Raw genomic sequence first — 26,211 nt, forward strand, 5'->3', positions numbered from 1 at the left:
AGGCTGAGCCCGCGTTTCAGCAGCCGAAGCGTGACCCTGCCGGCCGGCGGCAGAGGTCGGGCACGGCCGCTCCTGGGCCTGCCCCGATCGCCTGCAGGGATTGGGGCACGCTGGTGCACACCTCAGCTGTCTGCAGGGTGCACGGACGCTGCTGCCAAGTGAAGTTCGTGCTCCGTCAAGCGCTGCCGGTGAATTCGCACACTTTCTGCTTGCTGCAGCTCCCGGGAAAGTCAACCCCCTCCATTCCAGACGTGAGAGGAGTTTTCTGGTTCAAGGACTACCTCCGAGATTTTCGTTTCCAAGAATCTTGGGTTTCGTGAGTATTCCGGTGGCTGGGACGGACCGGACTGGGGTACCTTAAAATTGAGTGGGGGTGACTCCCGGGGATTAGGGGAGGCACAGTGCACAACATTAAAAACTCCTCTGGCTGGTGATTCTTGGGTGTTTTTGTTTGACCTGGGAGATGGATGGAAAAGAACCTAGCAAATAGTCTCAGTCTGAGTTTTCTCGTGGCCAGGACGGACCCGACCGGGGTGCAATGGGGTACAGTGAGACTGTCTGCTAGGGAGAAGGAAGTTTATAACCAAATTGTGGATTCCATGGTGGGGGAGGGTTTTGTTTATCACAGGTGTTATAAATGAGAAGCTTGACTAGGCCAATATTCAAGCAGCAATCAATTTATTAATGAATATGGTAAAGTATGAGCAATACAGCGCTGGGTAGAGTGGGGGAAATTTTCCCTCCAACTGCACACTGATAGTTGGGGCTTACAGGTATTTAGAGGGGTACTCATAAGCTTTCTCAGCAGTTTCTATTCTCAATTTTTACATCACAATTCCAGCTATCAGTAGCAAGGGATTTTTATTTTAGTTTTTTCAGGGAGAATGGGAAATTAAAAATACTTTTTCTTCCTTAGATGCTAATGTATCTTTTACTAGTTTTTCTAGGCTGGAGGATAATGATAAGTGCAGAACAATGTTCTTTTATGGAACCTTATCTCCTTGTAACATTTCAGTTAAATGCCAGTTGATGTTTGGCTTCTCCTTCTTCAACTTTTTGGCTAAACGTTTCCTAAACCTCCAGTGGCTGTCTCAGCACCACACTGCCTGTATATCTGTAAAACCAGCTCATAAAGAGGAGGAGCATCCCAAAAGAGATTGTTTGGCTCGTTTTAGTCTGTTTATGTTTGGAATACGGAAAGTTCAGTTGTGTAATTCACAGTGATTCAAAAATGAATGAGGGAAATATCATTTGCATTTTCCCCATGTGTATGTCCAGTAGAAAGCAGCCTCTGCAAAAAACACAATACTGCTTTTATTCATCCACAATGTATCAAAACAAAATTGGTTAAAAGGGGAGATGTGAAAAATTTAATGTTGGCAATGTGCTATTGGTACCTAGTTTGGGTTTTACTTTTTGGTAATTTAAATCCTGATCCTTCACATTCCTACTGGAGACCTTTAAGTTCTAGGCATGGATTAAGTGCTTCTGAAAACCAAAATTTTGATGAAATGTTCACAGCCAGTGAATTGGGTTTTGTAATTGTATTTTCAAAACATGAATATAGAAATAAGCCTGCAAACACCAGCAAAATTAAAAACTACTTGGTTTGGCCAATGAAGCACAAGCAACCAAATGTGTTCAAACTTGTAGAGAATTCTTTGTTTTCATTTTCACAAGTTTCACTTGATTTCATGGAGGATCAAAGTGAACTAACAAAAAATAACTGCTCCCACAATAAACAGGAACAAAAGAAGAACAAATCCTTCCTCAACATAAAACACAGCTCCCCCTCCTCTGTCTATTGACTCTGACACACCTCAATATTTTGTTCCAACCAGTGCACAAAACGCCTTCTGAGTATGTTTATTGTACTTATATAGAGTGTCTGTGTGTGAAATTATATTTATACAAACACGTATTATTAGTTGTAAGTGTAGGCATGAGAATGTAGATAAATCTAATAATTTAGCATTACTAGCAACCTGACTGGGTGTTAGTTTCAGTAGTAGGCAGCTTAATAGCTGAGAGTGTTGAGAGGTAACATTTTTCACTTTTTTTCCCTGTTATTATTTTGCCCTGATTTACTGGGCAGGTTGCAAGAGTGGTGAAGTAGGTCATGGGGATTTATTGTTTGAAAATAGAAGTTCAATGGGTCAGAGATTGGATTGAGGCATGGATTGAACCCAAAACTTCTTGCAAGGTGATGATTCATAATTCTGTCCCTGTCTTGATTCCTTCTGTCTGAAACTCAGGAGACAAGTCTGCCTGACCTCTGGCAGCTTCAGTCTCACACATATTCCTCATAACTGTGTTTGTAATGGACCAAAAACTCCTGTGTGGCAAGGGAAAGCTTCCAAAATCCCAGAACAAACAAAACTGTTACTGCAGTGTATCCCATAGGATTTTCCACAGGGTCCTCCTGTATTCACAAGCAACCATCTGATGATGTTTTGGAAAAAACCAGACTGGAAAGTCTCCTTTGTGAAGAGAGGAAGGTGTGAATATCAGCAGGGGAATGGGGTGGGAGGAGACTGGAACAGCTGCACTGGCCTTTCCTTTTCCTCTCAGCACTGTGCTGGAGGAGGATCACAGTGCCTCAGAAATTCAGATAATAATGAGGACACTGTGGAAAAACCCAGACTTGTAGAAGGTTGAGAAGGAGGTGAACAGCAGCTTTGGAGAATAGCTGTGTGACAGTGAACACTTAATGCAGTTCTAAGAAATAGTATCTGGCATGCACTGTTTGGGACTTGAAAATTGGGAGAAAATTTGAGATTTTCGTATAAAAATTGGTTGGGTGGGGTTGTTTGGTTGTTTTTTTTGGGGTTTTTTTGTTTGTTTGTTCGGGTTTTTGTGGGGGGGTTTGGTTGGGGTTTTTTGGGGGTTTTTTTGTTGTTTTTTTTGTTTTGTTTTGTTTTTTTGGTTTTTTTTTTTTTGTTGTTGTTGTTGTTGTTGTTGTTATTTTTTAATAAGGAAGCTTAAAAAGGAAAAATAAAAATCATTGAGAAAATTTTCCTGGGCCCATCTGGAGCATAAGTGGGAGAGGGAGCAGTGAGGTGGTTAAGATGGAGATTAGTATGGTGGATTTGGCATTTTTCTGAAGCAAAACAGATTCTTAAATGTCAAGAGTCAGGATTATTAAGTGTTTAGGAAGCTGTTGAAGAAGAGAGTGGTGAGAGCTATAATGAAGAGTGTGTGGTGAATTGCATGAAAAGATGAGTTTTAAAGAGCAAAAAATCTTCTGGGAGGCTGTTACAATTAAAATGGAGGACGAGGTGTCGGCTGAGATGTGTACTCTCCTTTTTTTCTTTGTGTAACACATTATTGCTGATTCCTGTGGAACAGTACAAGGTGTGAGAAAATAATTCTTTTTTTTTTTCAGTCTATATGTGATCACAATTCAATTCCTGAGGACATTTGCATGGTATGATACACCTTAGGAAGTTACAATGTAGAAGAATTCAGATTTATACTGGCTTCAAGATACTCACACCATCTGGTTTGACTGAGGATGTAGATTTCAAATGTTGTCCCTCCCTTGATGTCTCCAGTCACATTGGTCACATTCTTGCTGAATTTTGTATCACTTTTCTAAACTTCAGTGCTATACAACATTGGCACTGCTTTTCTGTCTGGCTCCATCTGTCCTTTCACTCCATCTGAGATATTTAACTTCAGTGTACAGAGGATTTGGCTTCTCAGCCCCTGCCAGCTTTTCCCCAGGAGCCATAGGTGCTTTGCTCTTCCCTGCTGCTTTTCATGCTCCACAGAAAGGCACAGTTTTTGAGCCAGCCTTTGGCTTAATAGCCAAAACATCCCTCTGTGAAGCATGAAAGACAAGAGAGAGCAGCGGGGCAGCCCCAAGAGACAGATGGAAAAGAAGCTGACTTGGTGAAATCAGCAGCCCGGCTGTGCCCCACCTCACACAAACAAACCTGGCCACAAAGAGCAGCTCAGGACAGCTCTCAGGCTTGAAATCCTGCTGCTGAGCTTGGAGGGAAGAGCAGCTGGAGCTCCCTGGGAAGCCACTTTGGGCCAATGTCCCTCCCAGCTGTGCCCCACAAGGGCATTCACAGGGGCTGACTCACGCCCCTTGTCTGTGGAGGTGCCACCCTGCTCCACACCAAACCATCTGACTCACACGGGACAAGTCTAGCAGAGTGGCAAAACCTCTCATGTCTTTACTGTTCTTAGTACCAGACAGTAGTTACAAGATTTTCCAAGTCTGTGTAGATGATATAACTATACTTAATTGGGGCCTCTTTGTGATCAATGTCAATTGGATAAGCTCAAAACCCACCAAAGTACAAAGCAAAAGGTCATCTTACTGTGGCTTGTTCTGTGTGCTTTGGTTAGCAGTCAGATCAGAACTTTGGCTAGTGGAATGGCCATTTTGAAACACAAATCTCTATTCAAATCAATAAATTATAACAAGGGTACACTCCAGTTTCTCATATTCAAGTATTTTTACAACTCTTAAGTTGCCTTTGTCCACAGGGTTTTTATTGCTTATACAATTCAAAGTGTGTGTCACCTTGGTCTAGAAAATGCTATGGACTCCTCAGTAAAAAAAATTGAATTATTAAGAAACAGAAGCTCCTTCTTCCTTCTCTTCCTTCTCTTCTTTCTCTTCCTTTCTTTTTCTGTTTCTTTTTATCCTAACCAAACTGAAACCACTGGCCAGAGGAAAACAAATTTTAAAAAAGGAACAGTAACAGAAATGGTTGATGTAGAAGGCCTTTATTTCCCTTTCATGCATGAAGAGCATGATAAATATCACAAGCATATGTTTTGCAGCACACTCATTTGTTGTCTTCATGGACTCTCATTCTATTCCTTTGGTTGTATCTTTCAGAACACCTTGAGACTAATTATTATAAGTAAATATTACAATATGTGAATTTCTTCTGTAATAGAGGGTTTCTCTAATTTTTCACATTGCAGCACAATAAATGCATTTTAAAAATGCCATGGAGGAATGAGGTCAGCTGTCAATATATTATGAAGTGAGTGAGAGTGGAGAAAAAAACCCCATATTCTTGGCTACCACAACAACAGAGTTGTTTTGACAGGCTCAGCAGGCTCAGAGTGTGGCTCTGCAGAACGCCTGGGTGCACAGGGTGCTTTGCCCACAAAAGCTGAGGGAGAGGCTGGGGAAACACGAGGCAGAGTGCTGAATGGGTATGTCAGAGCCAGACTGTACAGGTGTGGATGTTTATGGGTGTTCATGCAAAAGAAAAGGGATTCCTGGAATGGCAAACATGCTGGAAGCACTGTGTGTTAACTCCTGGCTGGCTCAGTGCTGGTCCCTGAAGGGTGCTGGAAAGGATTCCAGACTTGGAGACCTTTGCTCTGTCTCAGTCCAAGGTGACTGACTTGTACCAGCTCCCTACAGAGAGCAAAAGGCTGAAAGCCTGGCTTGTGTGTTCAGCAGCAGATGGAGGCTATAAATGTCTTCTCTATCACTAGGAAGGAGTGTTCCTCTGCTTTGTCCAAATGCAACTGATATAACAGTTCTCATGGTTCTCTGTCACTGGACAGAACTGCAAACTTTTGTTTCAGCATGTACATGCAGACTGATTTTTATTTTATTTTATTTTATTTTATTTTATTTTATTTTATTTTATTTTATTTTATTTTATTTTATTTTATTTTATTTTATTTTATTTTATTTTATTTTATTTTATTTTATTTTATTTTATTTTATTTTATTTTATTTTCAATAGCAGCATTCAGGACTGGCTTTATGATTTCTGACTGAGGACCCTAAGTAAGTTTCCAGAATTGGAAGTGTTCAAACCACATCTCCTCTAGCCCATGCACAGAGGGAGGGGAATCCAGTGTGTCCTGCCCACAGTGCAATTTTAACTAGAAATCCTTTTCTCCATGGGTAGTATGGACTCCCAGAGCAGGTATTCAAAGCTCATGCTTGCTGGGATTAACCTGAACATTTGCACTGGAAGGAATAAAGCTACTGCCAAGTGGTTTGTAGAAAGCCCACCAGAACATGGTGAGATTGTTCTGCTGTCCTTGTGCTGAAGACCTTTGTGTTCCAGGCACAGGAATTGTAATTTCAGCTAACTGGAAACACAAGACAGTGGCTCGTGGCATGTGAGTGGCTGTTTAGCAATGCAGCCTGCTGTGAGCACTTCAGGTCTCTCTTCCAGACTCTGCACTCTTGTGGTACCAAATCCTGCCCAAGGAAAGTGCAGCAGCACTCAAACTGCAGTGTGGGGGTGTCTGGTGCTGCCTGTGCTCCAGAATTTCAGCTGTGCTCTCAGTGCTTGATAGGAGACAGAAACCCTGGGGGCTCAGAGACACTCAGCTTGTCCCTCAGGTGATGTGGAACAGAATATTCCTAGGAATAAGGTCAAGCTGGAGAGGAAACATTTCTGTCAGCTCTTTGCATGCCCCAAAGAAGCCACATATCCCCATTCTTCCACACTGCAAGCAAGGAGAAAAGAGGCCAAAACATGTAAGATCATCAAAGTGGTTTAGCTGCAGAATGAGAAGGAGATAGATAAGACACATTATCATTTCTATTTTAAAAAGTTGGAAGAGTTTGCAATGGTAGGGTGTGGGGTGATCCCTTCTGTTTTTCCCACACCACTTACGTGACTGGAAGTGGTCAGCACCACTGAGTTTGTCATATTCCATAGAGCAATAGTTGGAAATTTTGTTTAAATCTGAAGCTGGCTCAGAATGTTTAATTTGAGCAAGTGTGTTTTGTGGTCAGTTATAGTATTTTAGTGCTTTTTACATAAACAGCTTCCTCAGTTTTAAAATGAACTTGCCCAGATACCAAAAACGTTGTCTTCTCCTGTGATATGTGAGGATGCAGTTCTTGTTCTAAACTTCAGTTCCTGGCAGCAATGCTTTTACAGCCAGCTGACATGGCACACATCTGCCCTTCTATAGCATTTATCCTTAAAAACCCTCCAAGAAATCTCTGGAGGAATTTATTACTGAATAATAATGGTTTCTGAAGAGAGGGAGTGGAGGTATAATTAGAAGTGGAAACACTTGAAGCAAGATCTCTAGAATCTACTGTTTCCTACTGTAATCTCACTTAGGAAAGCATCTGAAGTGTGTGCTTGAATCTTAGTAACTACACAAGCAATAAACACATTTCCTAAGAAAAAAGGACTGGCTCATGTACTGAAAATGTGGTGAATATTTTGAAGAAACATGTTCTGTATTAGATCAGTGACAGAAATTATAGTAATATGACAACTCTGCTTTACAGACTCTTTCTTTCCCTGTCAGTCTATGACTTTCATTATATTATCTTTTTATCTTTCACCTGTTTCTTCACATTGCATGGGTTACTCCTAGGACATAGAAGAATCCTATTAGGCATGGAGAAAAGCCTTGTCACAAAGAAAAAGGTGCTGCTCTTTTAAAACATTGGTCTGGAAAAAGATGATACAGACTGATGGAATTATTTTCTTAGCTCTCCATTGTCTTATTTATGCAGACATCATTTATATATCTATTGTTTGTTGGCTCCTTAAGTTACAGTAATTTCTTTAAGACATTCCTTAAGATGGATGTAGTGTGAAATGTATATAAAATAGTTTTCCAAAGTGGATAACAAAATGTCCAAATATTGTTTCAAGTAAGCAGTAAAATACCTAAAGCCATGCCATAAATGCTGCATTAAAAATGAGCTTTCTTCAAACCTTTTGGCATAAAACCATCACAACATCCTGCCAGGGAAAAAAAAAAAAAAAGGAATAATTAAACCTGATTTGAAGCATCATAGGAGAGAGAGCTGGGAGCTGGGTAGAAATTCTGTCCAACCAATTTCCTGTAACTCCACAATGCAATTATGTGTGACAAAAAGGATTATTCCCTGGACCGGGTGTATTTGGTAGCATATGGTGAGGTCTGAATACCTGCCATAAAATTTCTGCTTTTGGCCAGTTTCTGTTGCAGTAGATATTCCCAAATCTGGAATATCCAGAAGATTGAAGGTGCCTTCCAATTTCCCCAGTGGCTCGTGATGCTGTCTAGCACACTAGCCTTGCTGAAAGGTGTTTGCTTGGTTTTAACAAGGAGATTCTCCAGGAGCTTTGGTGAGAAAGATACTGGTTGTTTTCTTTTCTTCTGGTTTATTCTTTCTCCTGTAGATAAGAAATGAACAGTGTTTTTGTGTGTCTTCAGATAAGTTGATGGGCAGAGTGGGCATTTTAGGGCCACACACACATCCTAGAGATTTGTAAACAAGAACATGTGTGACAACTGTATGATGGATGACATCTTTCTTTTCACATGGTCTGCTTTCCCTTCCTGTGTGAACTGCAGTCTTCACTGAATTTGCTTTTTTGCTTTGTTCTGAATGTCACCACCTACCACGAGCACTCCTTGGGTGTCACCCTACGGGGCTCATGCAATTAAGCTGTAACTGAGCAGCTGCACATCCATGGGAGGCTGTAGGGATACTCTGAAAATGTATCAGAACAAGCCAATGGACAGTTGTTTCCCTTGACTGGAAATTGCTATGCATTGATTTGAGCAATAATCCATGCCATGACACATATCAAGGACATTGGAGCTGTTGCCAGTCATTAAAAAGCTCCAGATTCCTGTAGGATTATTTTATATACCATATGAGAATACAGAGAAGTAATATTACATCACTTTTTGTTAAAATTTCCCATGAAAATCAGACCATTGTTTTTCTTTGGCTGGGCTTTTTTAAAGGATGACTAGTTTTGTAAAAAATAAATAGTATTTTTCCCACATATAAAACTACTTTCAGTGGAAAGTTTTCTATTATTAATACACTTGAATGGCATTACACTGGATTTGCATGGATTTAAATGAAATCAGAAACCTTCCAAAACACAACTCATTGACTTTGCTCTCAGAGCTTGCTTGAAAGGTGTTGACAGTGGCCTGTAGGAAGGTAAAGAATTATGGTTAAATTAATGATGTAGTGATAAATTTTTATTTCCCCTTCAGTATTTTTAATTTTCTGAAAACATTTAATGGCTATTTTGTGAGCTACCCATTAGTGATGTGAAATAAACTAGTCCTAATCCCAATTTACAGAAAGAAGCACAGTTATTTCAACAAATAATCAGGAAATAAGTTTGTACAGTTAGCAGCAAATCCAGCCTTGTGAAGCAAAATGTTGCTCCAGGACAATTCCAGGTGACCATAATCAGTGGCAAATTTGTTTTGGTGTTTTTGGAAACCAACACCTCAGTAATTCAAGTATTTGTCAAGTATAGCTCAATAGAGAAACTCAACATAGAGATAAAAGGTACAGCTCTTGCATTAGTTTTTTTGGGTTTTTTTTTTGTTGTTGTGTTTGGTTTTTTTTTGGTTTTTTTTGTTTGTTTTGTTTTGGCTTGGTTTTTTTGTCTGAGAATAGTTTATTCATTGCTGATTGTTTCCATTTCTAAATTGAGCAAGTTAGGTAAAAAACCCAACAATAATAGTACAGTACAAATAGAGAATTTTTATTCAGGGAAAATTGCATTTGCATGTAACGAAAAACAACACCTCACCAAAAAATCTGGATGGTTTAGGATGAATTGGGTAAAATCAACTAGCAATGGAAACATCTTATGAATTTTCTGCAGGGGAAAAAAAAGTAGTTTTATTTTGATAAATATTTTGATAAAATGAAGGCAATCTGAATTTCACTTCTTCCAGCTACCCCAGGCTTTCATTGCAGAGCCTGTCAGCTGAAGGGAATGGTGTTTTCCTAGGACCAGAATATTTTCTCTGCAAGTGTGTCTGCAGAGATGCAGGAGCAATCTGAGGCTCCACTTCCATGGCTGTGTCATTTAACCATGAGAACAGACTCTTACCAGGGAGAATTGCCAAGGCTTGCTCCTTCATTGCTGCAGGCACCTGCAGAAATGGTAGTGCAGGGCATGGAATGCTCTGATCCCTGCAATACAGAGCCACTCTCACAAGAAAATAGCTCCAGTGAACAAGGACAAGTGGAAGGAAGGGCTTGACAATCCTGACCTACCAATCTCAGAAAGAATCAATCTGATTGTGAACTCCAGCGTGCAAAATTGGCACAAATATCAGCTCACATCATTAAAAAGTATTCATAACATGCAAATCCCAATTAGTCCTCACTGAGGAAAAGGCAGAGCTAAAATAGATTTGCCTACATTTTTAATTATTATTATTAAATTTACAGAACTTATGCTGACCAGCATATATTTCCTGTGAAATGTGCAGATGATCTACATGCACACACTGAGGGAGGATTTTCCCCAAGGAATTATATCAAGTTTTATTGTCTGAAAACAGATGTAGTTATCTCTTACACTACTGAGTAGTTTCAAAGGAGCAAGCAACACAGATTGGGTGACTTTTTACCCCTTAGCACAGGCACTGGAAAGGGACACCTCTCTGAAGTCATGGATCATACCAGCACATAATTTCACTTGCTTGAAAGCCCGAAGCCAAGGTCAAGATACACCAGTGTTATTCAAACCTTACTAACAACAACGTTGAAAACACTTTGCCAGGACTCTGCTTCAAAATATTTCCAGCACATTTCTGCCTAGAACATCTTCCTCTGTCCCATTTTTCTGTTTAACAAACTCTGCTCATTTCTTTCCCATCAGACCCTGAGAAGCCTTTCCCATTCCTGTTGTATCAGTACCTGGACATCACCTTCTATGCAACTTAAATATTTTAATAATAATAATATGTAATATAATATAATATAATAATTATATTGTAATATTATGCATTTTTAAATAGTAATAGTGTGTCCTTTTCTGCAGGCCTACCTTCTCTTACCTTTGGTGCCTAGTTAGCAAAATATTATCTGTTATCAGCCCATCTTCTTGTTGTAATTAAGCTTGCAGGGAGGTTTTATTCCTCTGCCTCTGATGATCTTTGGTGCCCTAAATTTAATTTCTTTTCATAATCCCTACAGGAGCGAGCAGCACAGAGGAGTTTTAACTAATAAAGTGTTGGAACCTTGGAAGCAACAAGAACTTGGCAGAAACACCCATGGGATAAGATAAATTATCGTGTTTAAAAACAAACAAGCAGGCACTATAAGCCTCAGTAGGGCTGTGAGCAGTGCTGGCTTTCCATTGCAGAGCCTTGCTGGCTTTTAGAAGAGGGATGAGGGGTGGAAAGGCAGCAGTAAAAGCCATGTGGTGGCTTCTGTCTGTTCTCTTCCTTCCTTCTCAGCAATCCAAGTCACCAGGTGCTGCAGAGCACCCTGCAGCAGCCCCTCCTGCAGGGACAGGCACAGGCAGCAGAAAGCTGCTTTTCCTTGGATTCAGGCTCAGAATTCTTTGTGCGGGAGCCCTGAACTAGCCTGTAGAACCAAGTGGTCAGGGAAGAGACACTAGAAATCCATCCCAGTTTCTGATGTCAAGCTTGATTCTTTCATCTGCAAAGCAGGATGGAATATCATTTCAAAATATGCAAAGCTGTTGCTTTGGAATGATGTCTTCACATCTGCTTTTGGATGGGGAACTTAGTAAATAAATCTGAAGGCAGAACTGAAAAATGGGAGTCCCTAACCACTCTCAGCTTTGCCACTGTACTTCAGCAGTGCAAAACACTTAGAAAATATCACTTATAGATATGGTTTATTGCACTTAGAAATATGGCTTATACAATGTGAATTTTGTTCTGGTGTTCAGGGTCACAACACTGAATTTTACTTAAATATTTCAGTTACTCTTGTATCCCTCTTCTTTTACCCAAAGGCATTCACTGAACCAAGGTGGTGTCACATTTTTAGCATTGCCCTTTAGAAGCTGAATGAACTTTAAAAGCAGCTTTTTATTTTCTCACTGAAACTAAATAGGCTACATCCTGAAATTTTAGACCACTTAAAATTGGCTCATAGATAAACCTTTTATTTATTACTTATATATTAGTTATTTATATTGTATTGTAAACTGTGTGAGTATGACTTTAGTAAAAAACTGCATTCCTATCACAGAATTATTTCTCAAGCTCAGGAACAGACTCACAGCAGAAGAAAGCCTTAGGGTCTATCAGGTAACACAACCAAATGTAAAAGCAAACATCAGCTTCTCTAGAAGTGAGGGGCACGACTGCCTTTGAGAGAAAGATCATCCTACACTCACAGCGAGATGTTCTCTTTCTTTTTGGTAATTGACAGTAAAAAGAAGTGCTAGAGTACCTGGTGGCATGAAATAAGGGGCTGACATTGGGAGGAGGGAACAGTGGTTGTTTACTGGGGCTAGAAACACTAGTACAAGGTGCAAACCTCATCTAGCAGCAGGAATACTTGCTACATGAACAAGATTTACTGACAGACTCCATCTGTGCCTTCCCACCAAACAAGGTCACTCAGTCAGATCCTAGGAAGCCTAATGAGCAAAGTTGCCAAGTCTCTGCAGTGATAATGGAGGCTTGCTCTGACTTACACCTCAGGCACTTGCAATATTTTTAGTACTGGAAAATAAAATAGGGTAGAGGAAAAAAGGTCATAATTTTTATCAAACCAGTCCACCTTGAGAAATATCAGTGTGCGTGCCTGTGCATGAACATACCTGGGTATTTTTTCTTTCTTTTCCTGGTGATTTGCAGTTTACTTTACTCTTGAGGCACTCCTTCATCTTTGGATTCATCTTGGCCATTCATCTCACATCTGCACCTTGGTTGTGGAAACATCACTGTGGTGGTACCATGCCCCTTCCGCACAAAAGGCTGTATCAACAGCATGTGTGGTGGCTCCAGAGCTGAGGGAGAGGCTTTAGCCATGGATTTTTGATGTTCATCAATTTTCTGCCTGGAGTTTCTGTGATACAGTCTGGTCAACTTACAGGAAATATTGTGGTAAGGGACAAAAATAAATTTAGAGCATTGCACAGGCCCAGAAAAAAAAATCTCTGCTAAGAACTTTTAGTATTCACAGCTGATTTGTTCCTGTAGACAAGGTGATAGTTAAACCAAAACAACTGAACCGCAAGTACCCTGAATCCCTTGTTTGATCTAGGATTTATTCATGTTTATCTGCTTTTGATAGGAATATCTGGTCCAGTGTATGTTTCCAGTGTATGTTTATGCACTGCCTGCAAAAAATTAGCCCCTTATTTGACTTCTTAGTGAGTAAAAGAATTCTTGTCTAAATCTGTGAGATGGCATTAAGGAGACCAAAACCATCATGTAAAACAGTGGAAGAAGAGAAATTTAGATGGACAGTCAGTGAAGTTTCTCAGTGCCATCCTTTAGTGCGGGATGGAATGTTTCTGGAATGAAATAGTGCTTCTTGTGGTGAGAGATGTGTTGCAATGTACGGCTATCAGAGTCTTAGTATGGAGAAGATGTGGAGCAGATCTTTTGGAAATGGCTCTACCCTGCAGAATCCATTCTGTGTCACCTTCTGACAGGATTCTGTTCTGCCCCTGAGTCAGTGTAAACTAACTCAGGTCTCACATACAGAAAACTTCTTCACAGGATGGGGAGTCACATTTTCTCTTGTGTGCCTTCGCACTCAATGTATACAACAGGACATTGCCAAATTGCACACCTGGTGATCAGAATAGAGCATTAATTTAAAAGTTCTAGGGGATAAGCTTCCAGGAAAATGCACATGCACAAGTGAATATTTCCATATTCTGGAGGAGATGTCTCTACAATTGCCAAGGGACTCTGCATAGTGACACTGGCACTCAGTTGCCTTGTAAAATACAATTGTAAGAGATGTCTTTCTGCAGTGATATAACATCACTGACTGTGGTAGAAGTAGATCTACAAGTGGAAAAGACATGAAAATTTTAATTCTGAGTTGAAGAATACACCAAGATTATGAATTAAATTTTTATTTATTGCTTAACTTACAAAGACACTGTAGCTCAGGCTCTGCAAATATCCATTCTCCAGCAGTGAGTGCAGACTGGAAATGCAGAACGTGGTGTTAAGCCCAAGGCTTTTTGGGATATCTGTCCAAATTTCCAGTGTAGGATGTCCTGGATTGCCCACAGCTTTCAAATGGCCCCTGAAGTTTGCTGTAAGCAGTGCCAAGGCTTTTTTTAGCAATACTCACACTTCTAAATTCCCAGTTACAAGTGGGGGATAACTAGTTTAGCAATATGAGCTATATGGAGGTAGGAATTGATGTTTTTCCCCTTATTCTCTGTTGTTTTCTGCCATCTGACAGACTTATAAAATGACAGCTCTGCCCATATATTCAAAAACATATCTAATAATATAATGACTTACCTAATAATCAAAAAGTCCTTTCTATTGCCTGAGAGATGTAATGAAATGTTCTGACGGGTGGGGGTGGAACAGTATGAAATCTCCAAACCAACAGCAAACAGGGTGTTAGTTCCCATAAGACAGAACAGCACAGATGTGCACAGAACAGCACATCACCCTGCACACACACTAAGGAGAAATGAAGGTTTAAGGTGCAGTCTCTCAGCTCTTCTCCCTAAAGAGCAGGTACTTGTTCCCTGAAATCCCTGTCCCTCCGTTCCCCAGTTAACTCTGGCACACCACACAGTATTTCACAGCTGAACCTCAAAGCAGCTCTGTCCTGGCTGTGCACAGATCTTGAGGTGCACTGACAGCTTCACCCTCAGGCACCAGAATTGCCAAAAACCTGAAGTTTTTTTCTCTCCCGTCCCATCACATTTCTGCTGGTAATTATTTTTATTTCTTTTCCCTTCTGACCTTCCCCACAGCCATGCCTGGCTCCATGCTGTGTGTACCAGTGTTCTTTTCCAGCCAGGCCACCTCTCATCTCCCTCTGCCCTCACGCCTCACCTAGGTCAGCCTAAGCCCAAGCTTTAGGTCAGATCTAAGCCCCGGCTTATCTCTTGCTCCACTGCAAAAACAAGACAAGAACTGTGTGGGAAATGGATTCGTAAAGAATTCTCAAAACCTGGCAGAAAGCTCACACAGTCTTGTACATCTCTGTGCAAACACTGAGTTAAGGTGTGATGTCTTAGGAAGCCGTATTTCATCAATTAAAATGCTTGTAAACACTTTTCAGCCTATTAGCTTTTACAACACAATGCTTCTAACACCAATCACCTATATTTTTACCTCAGGTGATCCTACTACAATCCATCTTTCACAGTTCTAATTCTCTAAAGTATCTAGTCTTTTCACAAGGGCATATTTTGAAACTTATTAAACTTATGAAACTTATTAAAAGTTATTTCTTGTTCAGTCTCTCTCCCAACAATGTCATCTCTATTCTAGAGCCTTCCTAAACCAACACACCTTATCTCAGTGTTTACATACAGATGTACAAGACTATGTGAACTTTCTATCAGGTTTTGAGAAGTCTTTACAAATCCATTTCCCACAGAACTGCACCTTGAGTGTGGGATTCCAGGCACTTCTCATAGCTGTCACACCAAAACTGGCTGTCTGGGCTTAAAAAACACCAGTTTATTGGGTCTTCCTGGAAAATGGGTGATATTTTGAAAAAGTGTTAACTCTGGCTTTCTCTAAAACATTATTTGTGTTGGATTTTCCTTTATTTTGCAGTTTTCTTTAGCATTTATAGTTTTGCATGGTAGTTTTCCCTTCCCTTCCCTTCCCTTCCCTTCCCTTCCCTTCCCTTCCCTTCCCTTCCCTTCCCTTCCCTTCCCTTCCCTTCCCTTCCCTTCCCTTCCCTTCCCTTCCCTTCCCTTCCCTTCCCTTCCCTTCCCTTCCCTTCCCTTCCCTTCCCTTCCCTTCCCTTCCCTTCCCTTCCCTTCCCTTCCCTTCCCTTCCCTTCCCTTCCCTTCCCTTCCCTTCCCTTCCCTTCCCTTCCCTTCCCTTCCCTTCCCTTCCCTTCCCTTCCCTTCCCTTCCCTTCCCTTCCCTTCCCTTCCCTTCCCTTCCCTTCCCTTCCCTTCCCTTCCCTTCCCTTCCCTTCCCTTCCCTTCCCTTCCCTTCCCTTCCCTTCCCTTCCTTCTGGCCCTGGCTGAGAGCAGCAGACCCTGTGCAGCACCCTGCATTGGTGATGGCCCATCAATTGGGTCCTATCAAGTGTGTGTTAATTAGGGAGGAGCTTTGTTTTGCCTGCTGACATTGCTGGTCAGGCTGTGTCCCTGGAGATACTCTTGATGGTTTCCCTCTTTTCCTGGCCATGGCACTGGAGGAGGTCTGGGCCCAGATGATCCCACGGAAGGAAATGTCCCTCAGCCCAGGGACGCTCAGCATGGGCTGCCCCATCCCCTCGGGGCCCCACCGCTGGTCACAGTGAAGCCATATGAAGAATAAATAGACTCCACTGTCACCCTGGTTTTTAATGTTCTGTCCTGGATTAGGGTCAGTCTGGGAGAAAACCTCCAAAGGGCCCCCCCCCCAGAAAGCAACCCCACATGGCCCCTTCCCCCCGGTGGTTCGGGAAGGATTCCTTGGAGAGAAGTGGAAAGAACCTGTTTATTTGACAGGCAAAACACCCCCAGCACACAAAATGAACAATACCAGATGACAATGCTTTCACTGATCTGAAAAGGATGACAAATTCAGAAAGTCTTTCCTGGCAGTGGTGGCTCTGTTGTCACTCCCTCTGGCACTGCGGATAGCTGCTGCAGCCACAGGATGCAAACTCTCAGTGTTTCCCAGGTCCCAGTCCGGAGCAGGTGTGAGTGGCTCCAAAAAGGGAAATGAAAAACAGTCCAGGGAAAAATCTGGACTGCTTAGCTAAACTAACTAAAAAGCAGAAGCCAAAAAGCAAAAGCAAAGCGGGAGCACAGCAGAAGCAAGAGCAAAGCAAGCAACAGAAAGCAAAGCAAAAAGCAAAAGCTGCACTATGTACTGCGCCGTCTGTCTGTCCTGCCAGCCGTGGGGGAGCAGGCTGATAACAAACCAAAACAAACCTTGCTCTTCAGGGCCTGTCGTGAAGGCACAGTACGTAATATCCTGCATTAACAGAACACAGGACTGGGGATGCAAGCATCATCACCTCACCCTAGGACAAGTTCTTCTAAGCCTTCTGATGTTTACATTCTTGTAACAAACTTTCTCACACACTTTATGCAAATAACGTATTGTTATGCATTCTTTTCTGCAGGAGGAGAAATTTGATGGACTGTTGGTTTGTCCAGTGTCATTGGAGAGGTGGCACTTTCACCCTCCAATCCACTGTCACTTTTGGAAATCTGTAAATGTTGGAATCAGAAATTCAACTGCCCTCTTTTTTACCTTGGAGAGATGCGTGTCTGCGTTGTTTTATTTCATGTCCTGTAGTGACACTCCACAACCTGATGTAGTTATGAAGTGGGTATGCGTGTCAGGGCCTGGCACAAGTGAGATGGCTCTTGTGAAAACTTGTGCCCCAAGCCCTGGTCCGAGCCACATCTTTGTTCACAAACATGTTCCATATGCAATGCATTACACAATCTCTTCGTGCATATTCAACCCCTGGCCCCGCCTGTCCTCCCCTCACATGGCGATGAGATCCACGCCCTTCTGGGCACGCGTTGTTTCCTGTGGTGGTCACACTGGGGTCTTTGGTGGTCTCTGAGGCCGAAGGCTGTGGTCTTCCTCATGACTGATCTTTCGAACTTTTCTCCTTTGTGCGTGCACTGTGGTCCCTTGGTGCTTATCTGTGTACGTCTGTTGGTTTGGATCAGCTTGGAGAGAGAGGAGCTCCTTAGTCTAGGCTTCTTGCATTCTCGGGTCTTCTCCTGGTATTTTTCTTCATCGCAAGAAGCTTCAGAAATTTGCATTTCCTATGCTCTTTGTACCATGGCAGAGTAAAAGTTTAAAATTCATCACCTAATTCTACAAGTTAAATTTTAAATGCTTAATTCATATTGCTACCTGAAGTGAATGCCCCAAAACCTCCATTTCAGTTCACCCTTTTCTTAGAATATTGTAAATTCTTTTACTACAGGGGCCCTGATCTAAATTCTGACCTACTATCATGACAGTTCTCCTTCAGCATGGTTCCATGAGTTCTAAAGTGTGAAGTTAAAATGGCCACACGTCTCGATGTCCTCCAATTCCATGTATGTCTTAAAATAGACATCATTAAACTTATAGTAACTAAAATTAATAAAACTATATACAGTAACTAAGATTACTAAAGTATAATGGGGTGACATAAAGTATTCATGATCCCATTGCAGTTGGTGATCATCCAGATAGTGCATTCCACCAGTTATGAACTTGTGTCTTGTTTTACTCTTTGCAGGACTCTGTTTATTTCTGTTACATAGTGATGGACAGTTACTAGAGATCTCCACCCATTCTTTTGAATCTCTTTTACAATTTTGATTAGATGCTGATGTTACATTGTTTTACAAGGGTTAAAGTCATTCCAGTGTGTGTGGGTGGTAACTTGTTGTATGTTGTGTAGTTTGATTTTATTAACTGGTAAGATATGACTGGTGCTGAATATACAAAGCCACACCTAGTAACCTTAATAAAGTTGCAAATAGAACAATTGGAATGATTCTTAACAGATACTTAAGGGTACGTTGTGTGGGGGTCAGGGGTGAAAAAACTATCTCAGGAATGCCCTGGGAAAGCACCATTGTCTAAGTCAGGGAAAATTCATTCCTTTCCCATGGTTCAAATGCTGTACTCCCTTTCCCATCCCACTCATCCTCTACCCGTTGTATCTTTCATTAGTTACTCCTGTGAAAACTTTCCCCCTCCCATCCCCCTGCATGTAGCTGTGCCCAAAAACTGTAACTTTCCCCAGAGATCTCGCACTCGCCCTAGTGTCCTTCTGCTGGTTGTTATCCATCCCTGCTGTCCCTTCAACTCACTGTCTGTCCCTCAGCCTACCCTCCATGTTTTCCTATCCTCCTTCCTATCCCCTGCAATAAATTAGTTGAAATTATCCAGGACTCGAGCTGCCCTCCTTCTATCTGGTGAAGAGAAACATCTAGCCAGGGTTCAGTGGGTCAAAATCCTGACCCCGGCAGTTGGCGCCCTGGAACAGGGACTCTGGACTCTGTCTCCTTTGTCCTGGAGAGCGTCTCCTGAAAACTGAAATTCTGCGAGAAGCGATTTTTGGGAAATAAGCGCCGTTCCAAGCCAACCCTTTGGGAGTGAAGCTTTCGTTAAAGGAAGCCATCTCCCCGAGGCTGCAGTGACAACTGGACGTTTGTGAATTTCCACAGTGACTTGAGAGAGCAGGTCTTCCACAAACCGATGGATCACTGTGCTTCACCAGCCTTTTCTGAGGACTTTCCGCAAGCAGCGTGTTACTATTGCTCCGGTGTGGTGAGTTTGCAGCAGGGTGCTGCATGTTATCCTGGGGGGGTGGGGGTGAGCACTGCGCATGTGTTTTTTACTTTCTGTTTTGTGTTTTACCTCAGAAAAGAGCAATTTAAGTGCTGAGAACAATGGGAAACAAACTTTCTCCCACTGAGAAGGAGTTTTATACCCAAATTAGAGCATCCCTTTTGTTAGAAAATATTTCTGTTAAGAAGAGAGAGCTGAAAGCCTTTGTTAATTTGTTGTTCATGCATTTTCCAAATGCTGGTAGAGAGGAAGTGTTATCAGTTGTCTTTTGGGGAAAGGTGGGGCGTTGCATTTATCAATGGCAAGTGTTGAGGGACTTTGGAGTGGCAAAGTTTTACCCTGTTTTCGATGCCATATATGAGTTTGTGAAAAGGAAGGAAAGAGTTAAGAACACTAGTTCGCCTTCCCTATGTTCCTCCCCTTCCGATCCTAATCCCTCTTTCCCCAAGGACCAGACAGGACTCAGATCTTGCCCTAAGCTGGCGCTGGGTGGTAACCTGCTCCCTGCTGGCTCCTGCCTGGCTCAAACCCCTCGTCCAGCTGAGACTGGCCATCTCAGTTCGGATTCTGCCCTTTTCCTCACTCCTAAATCCCCTGAATCCGGTTTGGATTCCTGTTGCAATGTTAATAGTTGTCCTGATTTGGGGTCACAAAATGGAGGCGACCACGTGGTCGCCCTCCCTGATTTAAAGGTGCAAAATGATGGCTTGTCTTTTCCAGTTTTGTCCTCAGTCCCAGTCACCACCTCTGAGGCTTTTCCAGTTGTGTGCTCCTTCCCTGCGTCGGGTTCCCCCCCTTCACTCGCATTGTCGGGATTTGCCCCCTCTGCCCTTCCCCTCTCTGCTGTGTTACTGGGAAAGCCTTCGGGGGCAGCTCGGTTTCTTCAGATAGTCACACCCCAAGGGGTGGATCTAGCCGTTCGTCATTGGGCCACACCTCGGGGGAAGGGACAGATTGTGCGTCACCAGAACCTGCCCCTTCCCACTCCTTCCCTTTCCCACGGTGCCCGTGACGGGAAGGCAGTCACCTTGGTCGGCAAAAATTCCAGCCACCGGTCCCCGACAGCCAAAGAAAAAATCCACGCGCTGGATTGCTCTGCTTCATCCTCCGGTGAGGATGAGGATGGAAGCAGCCCTGGCAAAAACCTCCAGCCATGTGAGAACTGGGGCAGGATCTGGGAAGAAGCAGTAAGGGATGGAGACCTGGAGTTAGTGAGAGATTTAGATTTGTTAGCCGCACCGGTTGTCTATGTCGCCAATGACCAAGCGTGGTGGGAATCTATACCATACACAGAGTTAAAAGAGCTGAGACGAGCTGCAAAAGATTATGGGAGACAGTCACCTTAGTTTAAGAATGTACAAAAATTAACTTTTGGAGGACATACTCTGACCCATGATTTAAGATACTTAGCAACTGCCTTGCTCTCTCCCACTGAGTTTCTGCTGTGGGAGGTGCACCGGAAAAAATGACTTAAACCTTTGATTAAAAAACACAACAACCTAGCAGAGATTTGCGAAGAGAATGACATTTTAGAGGCATTGGCAGGGGAGGGTGAATATTCTAAGCCTGCAGTACAAGCAGAACTCCCTGCTGAAATCTTAAATGATGTAAAAGCTGCTGGCAAATCTGCTTTGCTGAGAATCCAAGATGGGAGCAGCCCTTTGCAGAATTTCTCTGCCATTGTGCAGGGAGTGGATGAATAATTCATAAAATTTGTAGATCCACTGTGTGAAGCTATCGAGATACAAATTGACAATGAACAAGCCAGAGACTAATCAATACGCAAAATGGCAATGACAAATGCTAACGCAGAAACAAAAAAGATTTTAAGAGCATTACCTCAGGATCCTGAGCCAACCATAGCCCAAATGGTTGATGCATGCACAAAAGCATCATCCCTAGAAACTACACTTGCCTTTGCAGTGAGCAAGGGAGTGGGGGAAGCCATGACAAACATTAGCAATGTCCGTTGCTTTTACTGTGGCCAACTTGGACATTTCCAGAAAGACTGTCCTCACCTTCCTGTTGGGCAATTTATTAACTCTGTTCCACCTCCTAGGCCTCCTCCTTTCCAACAGCCCTATCGACCCACATACAACTTTCAGCAGCAATATTATCAGCCAACCCAGAGAAACGCTTGGCAGAGCGCGGGGCCACGCCGCGCGACAACAGCAAATTACCGGCCTTGCCTGCAAAGCCCACCTCAGCTGCCAGCCATCCAGGAGTCCCCCGCCCCAACAGGCTCCTCGCAGAGGACCGCAGTCATGAGGATGGACTCCGGTTGTTGTGCAGAACCCGGAACTTTCCCCCAAAGCCTCTGACCAGTGTTAGTAATTTCTGTCCATCTGCTTTTCCCCGACAAAAATCTAGTTCGAGTTCCAGCTGGGTACCTTGAGCCCCCTTTCCACCATCAACCAACTACAGTCCTGCTGTTTGGGGACAGCGAACACACTCCAGATCAGATAAGTCTATTACCAGAAGTTGTGACTGTAAATCCAGGCAATGAAATTACTGTGTCAGTTCTTTGTTACAATCCACCATTTCCACTGTTCAAATTCTCATGTTTTGCACAAATGTTAATTTTAGCTGGCCAGGATTGAGAGGTTGACTCTGATTCAAATTTTGATGTGTTTGCATGTCACCAGATTAGTAAAGACAAACCCGTGATTGACTCTTGTATTTCCAAAAATGGGAAATCCATTGAACTTCATCTCATGGTTGACACAGGAGAAGACGTTACCATCCTCCCCAGAGAAAAGTGGCCCCGCGACTGGGCACTGGTGTCCCCTTGTGGCACAATCTCTGGTGCTGGTGGAGCTGTCAATTCCATGAGAAGTCCTCTTCTGGTAAGCATAAGGGGGCCTTCAGGATATTCCAGCAACCATTTAACTTAGTGACTGATTCATCTTGTGTTGCCAGGATAGCTGATTGAGCAGAGCATGCTCTCCTCAAAGACGTGCAAAACAAACAGCTGTTTTCCTTGCTTTCAGAATTAATCTGGCTCATCTCTCATCGAGAGCAACCCTATCATATTCTACATGTAAGATCCCACACTGACATGCCTGGCTTCCTTACTGAGGGGAACCAGGGGGCAGATGCATTGGCAATGTCAGTCACCACCACAATTACTTCACCAACTTTACCTGACATTTTTAAACAAGCACAATTGAGCCACATGTTCTACCACCAAAACACGCCAGCCCTGGCACGTCAGTTGATATTGTCACAAGAACAAGCCCCTGCCATTGTAGCCACATGTCCAAATTGCCAATCCCATGCCCTTCCAACAGTAGCAACAGGGGTCAATCCTAGGGGACTGAATGCTCTTGAGCTGTGGCAGTCAGACATTACTCATATCCCACCTTTTGGGAAATTAAAATATATTCACATATCTATAGATACATTTTATGGCGCAATCTTTGCATCTCTGCATGCAGGAGAGAAAGCCAAAGATGTCACCAAGCACTTTTACATGGCCTTTGCTACCCTAGGAGTTCCAAAAAAGATTAAGACAGATAATGGACCAAGTTACACCTCCAAAGCATTTCAGAATTTTCTCTCAGCTTGGGGAAATTCCCATCACACCGGCATTCCTCACAACCCTCAGGGACAATGAATAATAGAATGCACACACAAAGAAATTAAGAAACTACTAGATTTACAAAAAGATTCTGCCCTTTTAATGACACCTCAAGAGACTCTGCAAAGCACTATATGTGCTCACTTTTCTTAACTGCCATTCAAAAGATCCAAATCCTCCAATCCTTCGGCATTTTCATAACAACACATTTGCCCATCTCAAAGAACGCCCACCTGTACTCATCAGAGACCCTGAGTCTCACCAAATTAAAGGTCCTTTTCCACTAATAACCTGGGGCCGAGGGTACGTGTGTGTTTCAACAGAAACAGGGCCGAAGTGGATTCCAGGCCACTTTGTCAAACCCTACCTGGATGCAAATCAGACTGCTGACCCACCCAGGAAAAGCCAAGATGCATCTGATCAGCCAGACACCGCAGCAGATGCAGTCACTTGGAAGCGTCGGAAGAAGAAGACCAGAATTCCCAACATTGTAGCACAAACTCTCATCACAAAAAGATATTTTCCCGTCATACCTTGCTGCAGAACCCCTCCTTTCCTCCCCAACTATCCCTATCCCTTTTCCCACATACCTTTCCCCCAACCCATCCCACTAGTCCCCACGCTTCTCTTTCCTGCTTGTGTCCTATTATTATTAAAAAAGGGGGAGGGTGAGGAGAGTGACTGAAAGAGTGTACAGAAATTTAATGTCATATGTTTCCCTTGCTATTTGCTACAGCAAAATCATGCTGGAAGGCCACCCTGGAAAGAATGAAATTCAAACAAGTGCTTTTCACTGCAATCACCATTCTGCTCCATCCGTGGACAGCAGAAGGTTGGATGGTGCAACAACCAACAGAGGATATATGGCTGACTCTGGCGAAAACTCTGAAACAAGATCAGATCTGCTTGCCAATGGGCAGCGTGGACAATCCTCTATCTGCGTGCCTGGTGGGAATGCCTCTGTTGCAAAAAGATTATCCATATGCAGGGAAGAAACCAAATCCAGTTGATACTTGGGACACCTGGACAAAGATTTTACCACATGCCAGACAGGAGCCTCAGGAGTTAGATCTCTTGGGCTCTGCTCCAGCTACATAGTGTGTTAGGTTCTTCTGTCTACAAAACACACCCATTTGGCATTACTCTGCAGTCTCAGGCACAATAACTCAAAACGATGTAACACCTAATAGCAGAAAGTATAATTCAGCCACATGGTGCAACTATACCTCTAGCACACCACCTGAGTCCAGTGATGGTCCCAGAGTGTCACTGAGAGGCGTGTTTCTTATCTGTGGCCACAGAGTGTGGGCAGGGATCCCATCAAAGATCAAAGGAGATCCCTGCAGCCTCGGACAGCTGACTGTCCTCACCCCAAACACATCACAAATTATAAATTAGCAGAATCAAGAAGGATTGGCACGCAAAAAGAGATCTTACAGTCAATTCTACCCAAATTGCGATGATAAAATTTACGATTGGAGCGAATCCAAAAGAGTCTCTGTGTCCATTTTTCTACCTTGGTACACAGCTGCAAAGGCTCTCGGTGAAATTTCCCACCTGGGGTGTTGGCTCAGCCGTCAGGCCAAAGCTACCTCGGCAGCCCTGTCAGATCTGCTCACGGAAGAAGAAACCACCAGGCACGCCACTCTACAAAATAGAGCTGCCATTGATTTTCTCCTTCTGGCGCATGGTCACAGCTGTCAGGATATTGCTGGCCTGTGCTGTTTTAATTTAACATCTAAAAGCACGTCCATACATGCCAGCATTCAGCAAATTCGAAACCAAGTGCAAGACCTCATGACAGAGACCAGAGACATCAATGTAGTAGATAAAGCACTCACACAGTGGGGAATCCCCAGGTGTCTTGTACCAATTCTCAAAAATTTGGTGTGGATTTTAGTTGTCATTTTTATGATAATGGTTGCCCTGAGTTGTTTCAAAAGGGCAATGGAAAAGTGACTTGGAAAAATTTATTTAATAAACAAAGAAGGGGGAGATGTGGGGGTCATGGGTGAGAAAGCTATCTCAGGAATGCCCTGGGAAGGCACCATTGTCTAAGTCAGGGAAAATTCATTCCTTTCCCATGGTTCAAATGCTGTACTCCCTTTCCCATCCCACTCATCCTCTACCCTTTGTATCTTTCACTAGTTGCTCCTGTGAAAACTTTCCCCCTGCCATCCCCCTCCATGTGGCTGTGCCCAAAATCTGTAACTTTCCCCAGAGATCTCGCACTCGCCCTGGTGTCCCTCTGCTGCTTGTTACCGTCCCTGCTGTCCCTTCAACTCACTGTCTGTCCCTCAGCCTACCCTCCATGTTTTCCTATCCTCCTTCCTATCCCCTGCAATAAATCAGTTGAAATTATCCAGGACTCGAGCTGCCCTTTTTCTATCTGGTGAAGAGAAACATCTAGCCAGGGTCCAGCGGGTGAAAATCCTGACCCCGGCAACCTTGTTCTTTTCAATTTCTATGACATCACACACAGTCCTTAAACACACACAGCCATCACCTATATACACTAGTACCGTTTATTGGTTGGTCTCTGGGTGGATCTCAAAGTGGCAAATGCCTTGGTCATTGTCAAGGCATATGTCTTGAGCACTAATCACATTACTGTCACAGACGAATCCCTGTTGTTCTTGAGCAATGTAATGTTCCAAGTTTACAGTTTGCCATCTCCCCTGGATTTTCCAAGCCCATACCCTGTATTCTGAGGGGTATAATGCTGGCTGCTCGTGACTGAGCCCTAAGGCAGCAATGGCGTGAATAGCGTGAACTGTGCCATTATGCAGAGTGAGCACGAAGGCTGGAGCTGTGTTAGTGGGGGGATTATATGTAAAATTACCATGGCCCACCAAGACTGGAAATCTTTCTCAATGTCTGTAGCACTGCCCCAGACAACCTTTTGCACTTCAGTTGGAAAGACTCCTTCACTTCCTTCTCTTATGATTAAAGCAGCTGTTTACTGTACCCATAATTGTGTTTGTATATAGCTGAGGGCTAAAGATATGTTATCCTGTGCCCTCTTTAATGTGTCTGCTAGCAAGCTATGGTCTTGATCTTCAATTTCTCTCCATTTCGGCAGCACCCTCGAGACTTGCCACTGACTATTTCCCAATGCCAAAAGAGATGACTGTAAAGGCTGTTTTAATTTTATTGGATGGCAAGCTGCTACAGCTAATTTGTTCATTAATATTTCTGAGTCAATCCTATTCAAAACCCCTAGCCCAATCCCTAACGTAATGGTTAAATCCCTTTGAATTCTGTCTCTGAAGTGCGCTTGTTTTTGCAGCCATCTTGTCCATCCCTCAAAGGATGACCTTATGAAGGGGGAACAAGCTGGCTGAACTGTCGAGATAGTAGTTTGCATTACCAGTTTGACATGTCATAAGTCTGGATTAAATAACAGTTGTTGTTGACCCGTATTCCTTATTATGTATGGGCCAATTTGAT

General features: G+C 43.0%; 1 protein-coding gene across 1 annotated transcript; it reads left to right on the forward strand.

The window, feature by feature from the left end:
• On the forward strand, positions 1-25,408 carry LOC135303976 (uncharacterized). The gene is made up of 2 exons (XM_064426278.1): positions 1-316; positions 19,058-25,408. Exon 2 carries the CDS (start codon positions 19,283-19,285, stop codon positions 20,525-20,527), a length of 1,245 nt encoding a protein of 414 aa, XP_064282348.1. The 5' UTR covers positions 1-316; positions 19,058-19,282; the 3' UTR covers positions 20,528-25,408.
• The last annotated feature ends 803 nt before the right edge of the window (positions 25,409-26,211 follow it).

Source organism: Passer domesticus, chromosome 6, assembly GCF_036417665.1.
Source record: "Passer domesticus isolate bPasDom1 chromosome 6, bPasDom1.hap1, whole genome shotgun sequence".
Taxonomy (NCBI): domain Eukaryota; kingdom Metazoa; phylum Chordata; class Aves; order Passeriformes; family Passeridae; genus Passer; species Passer domesticus.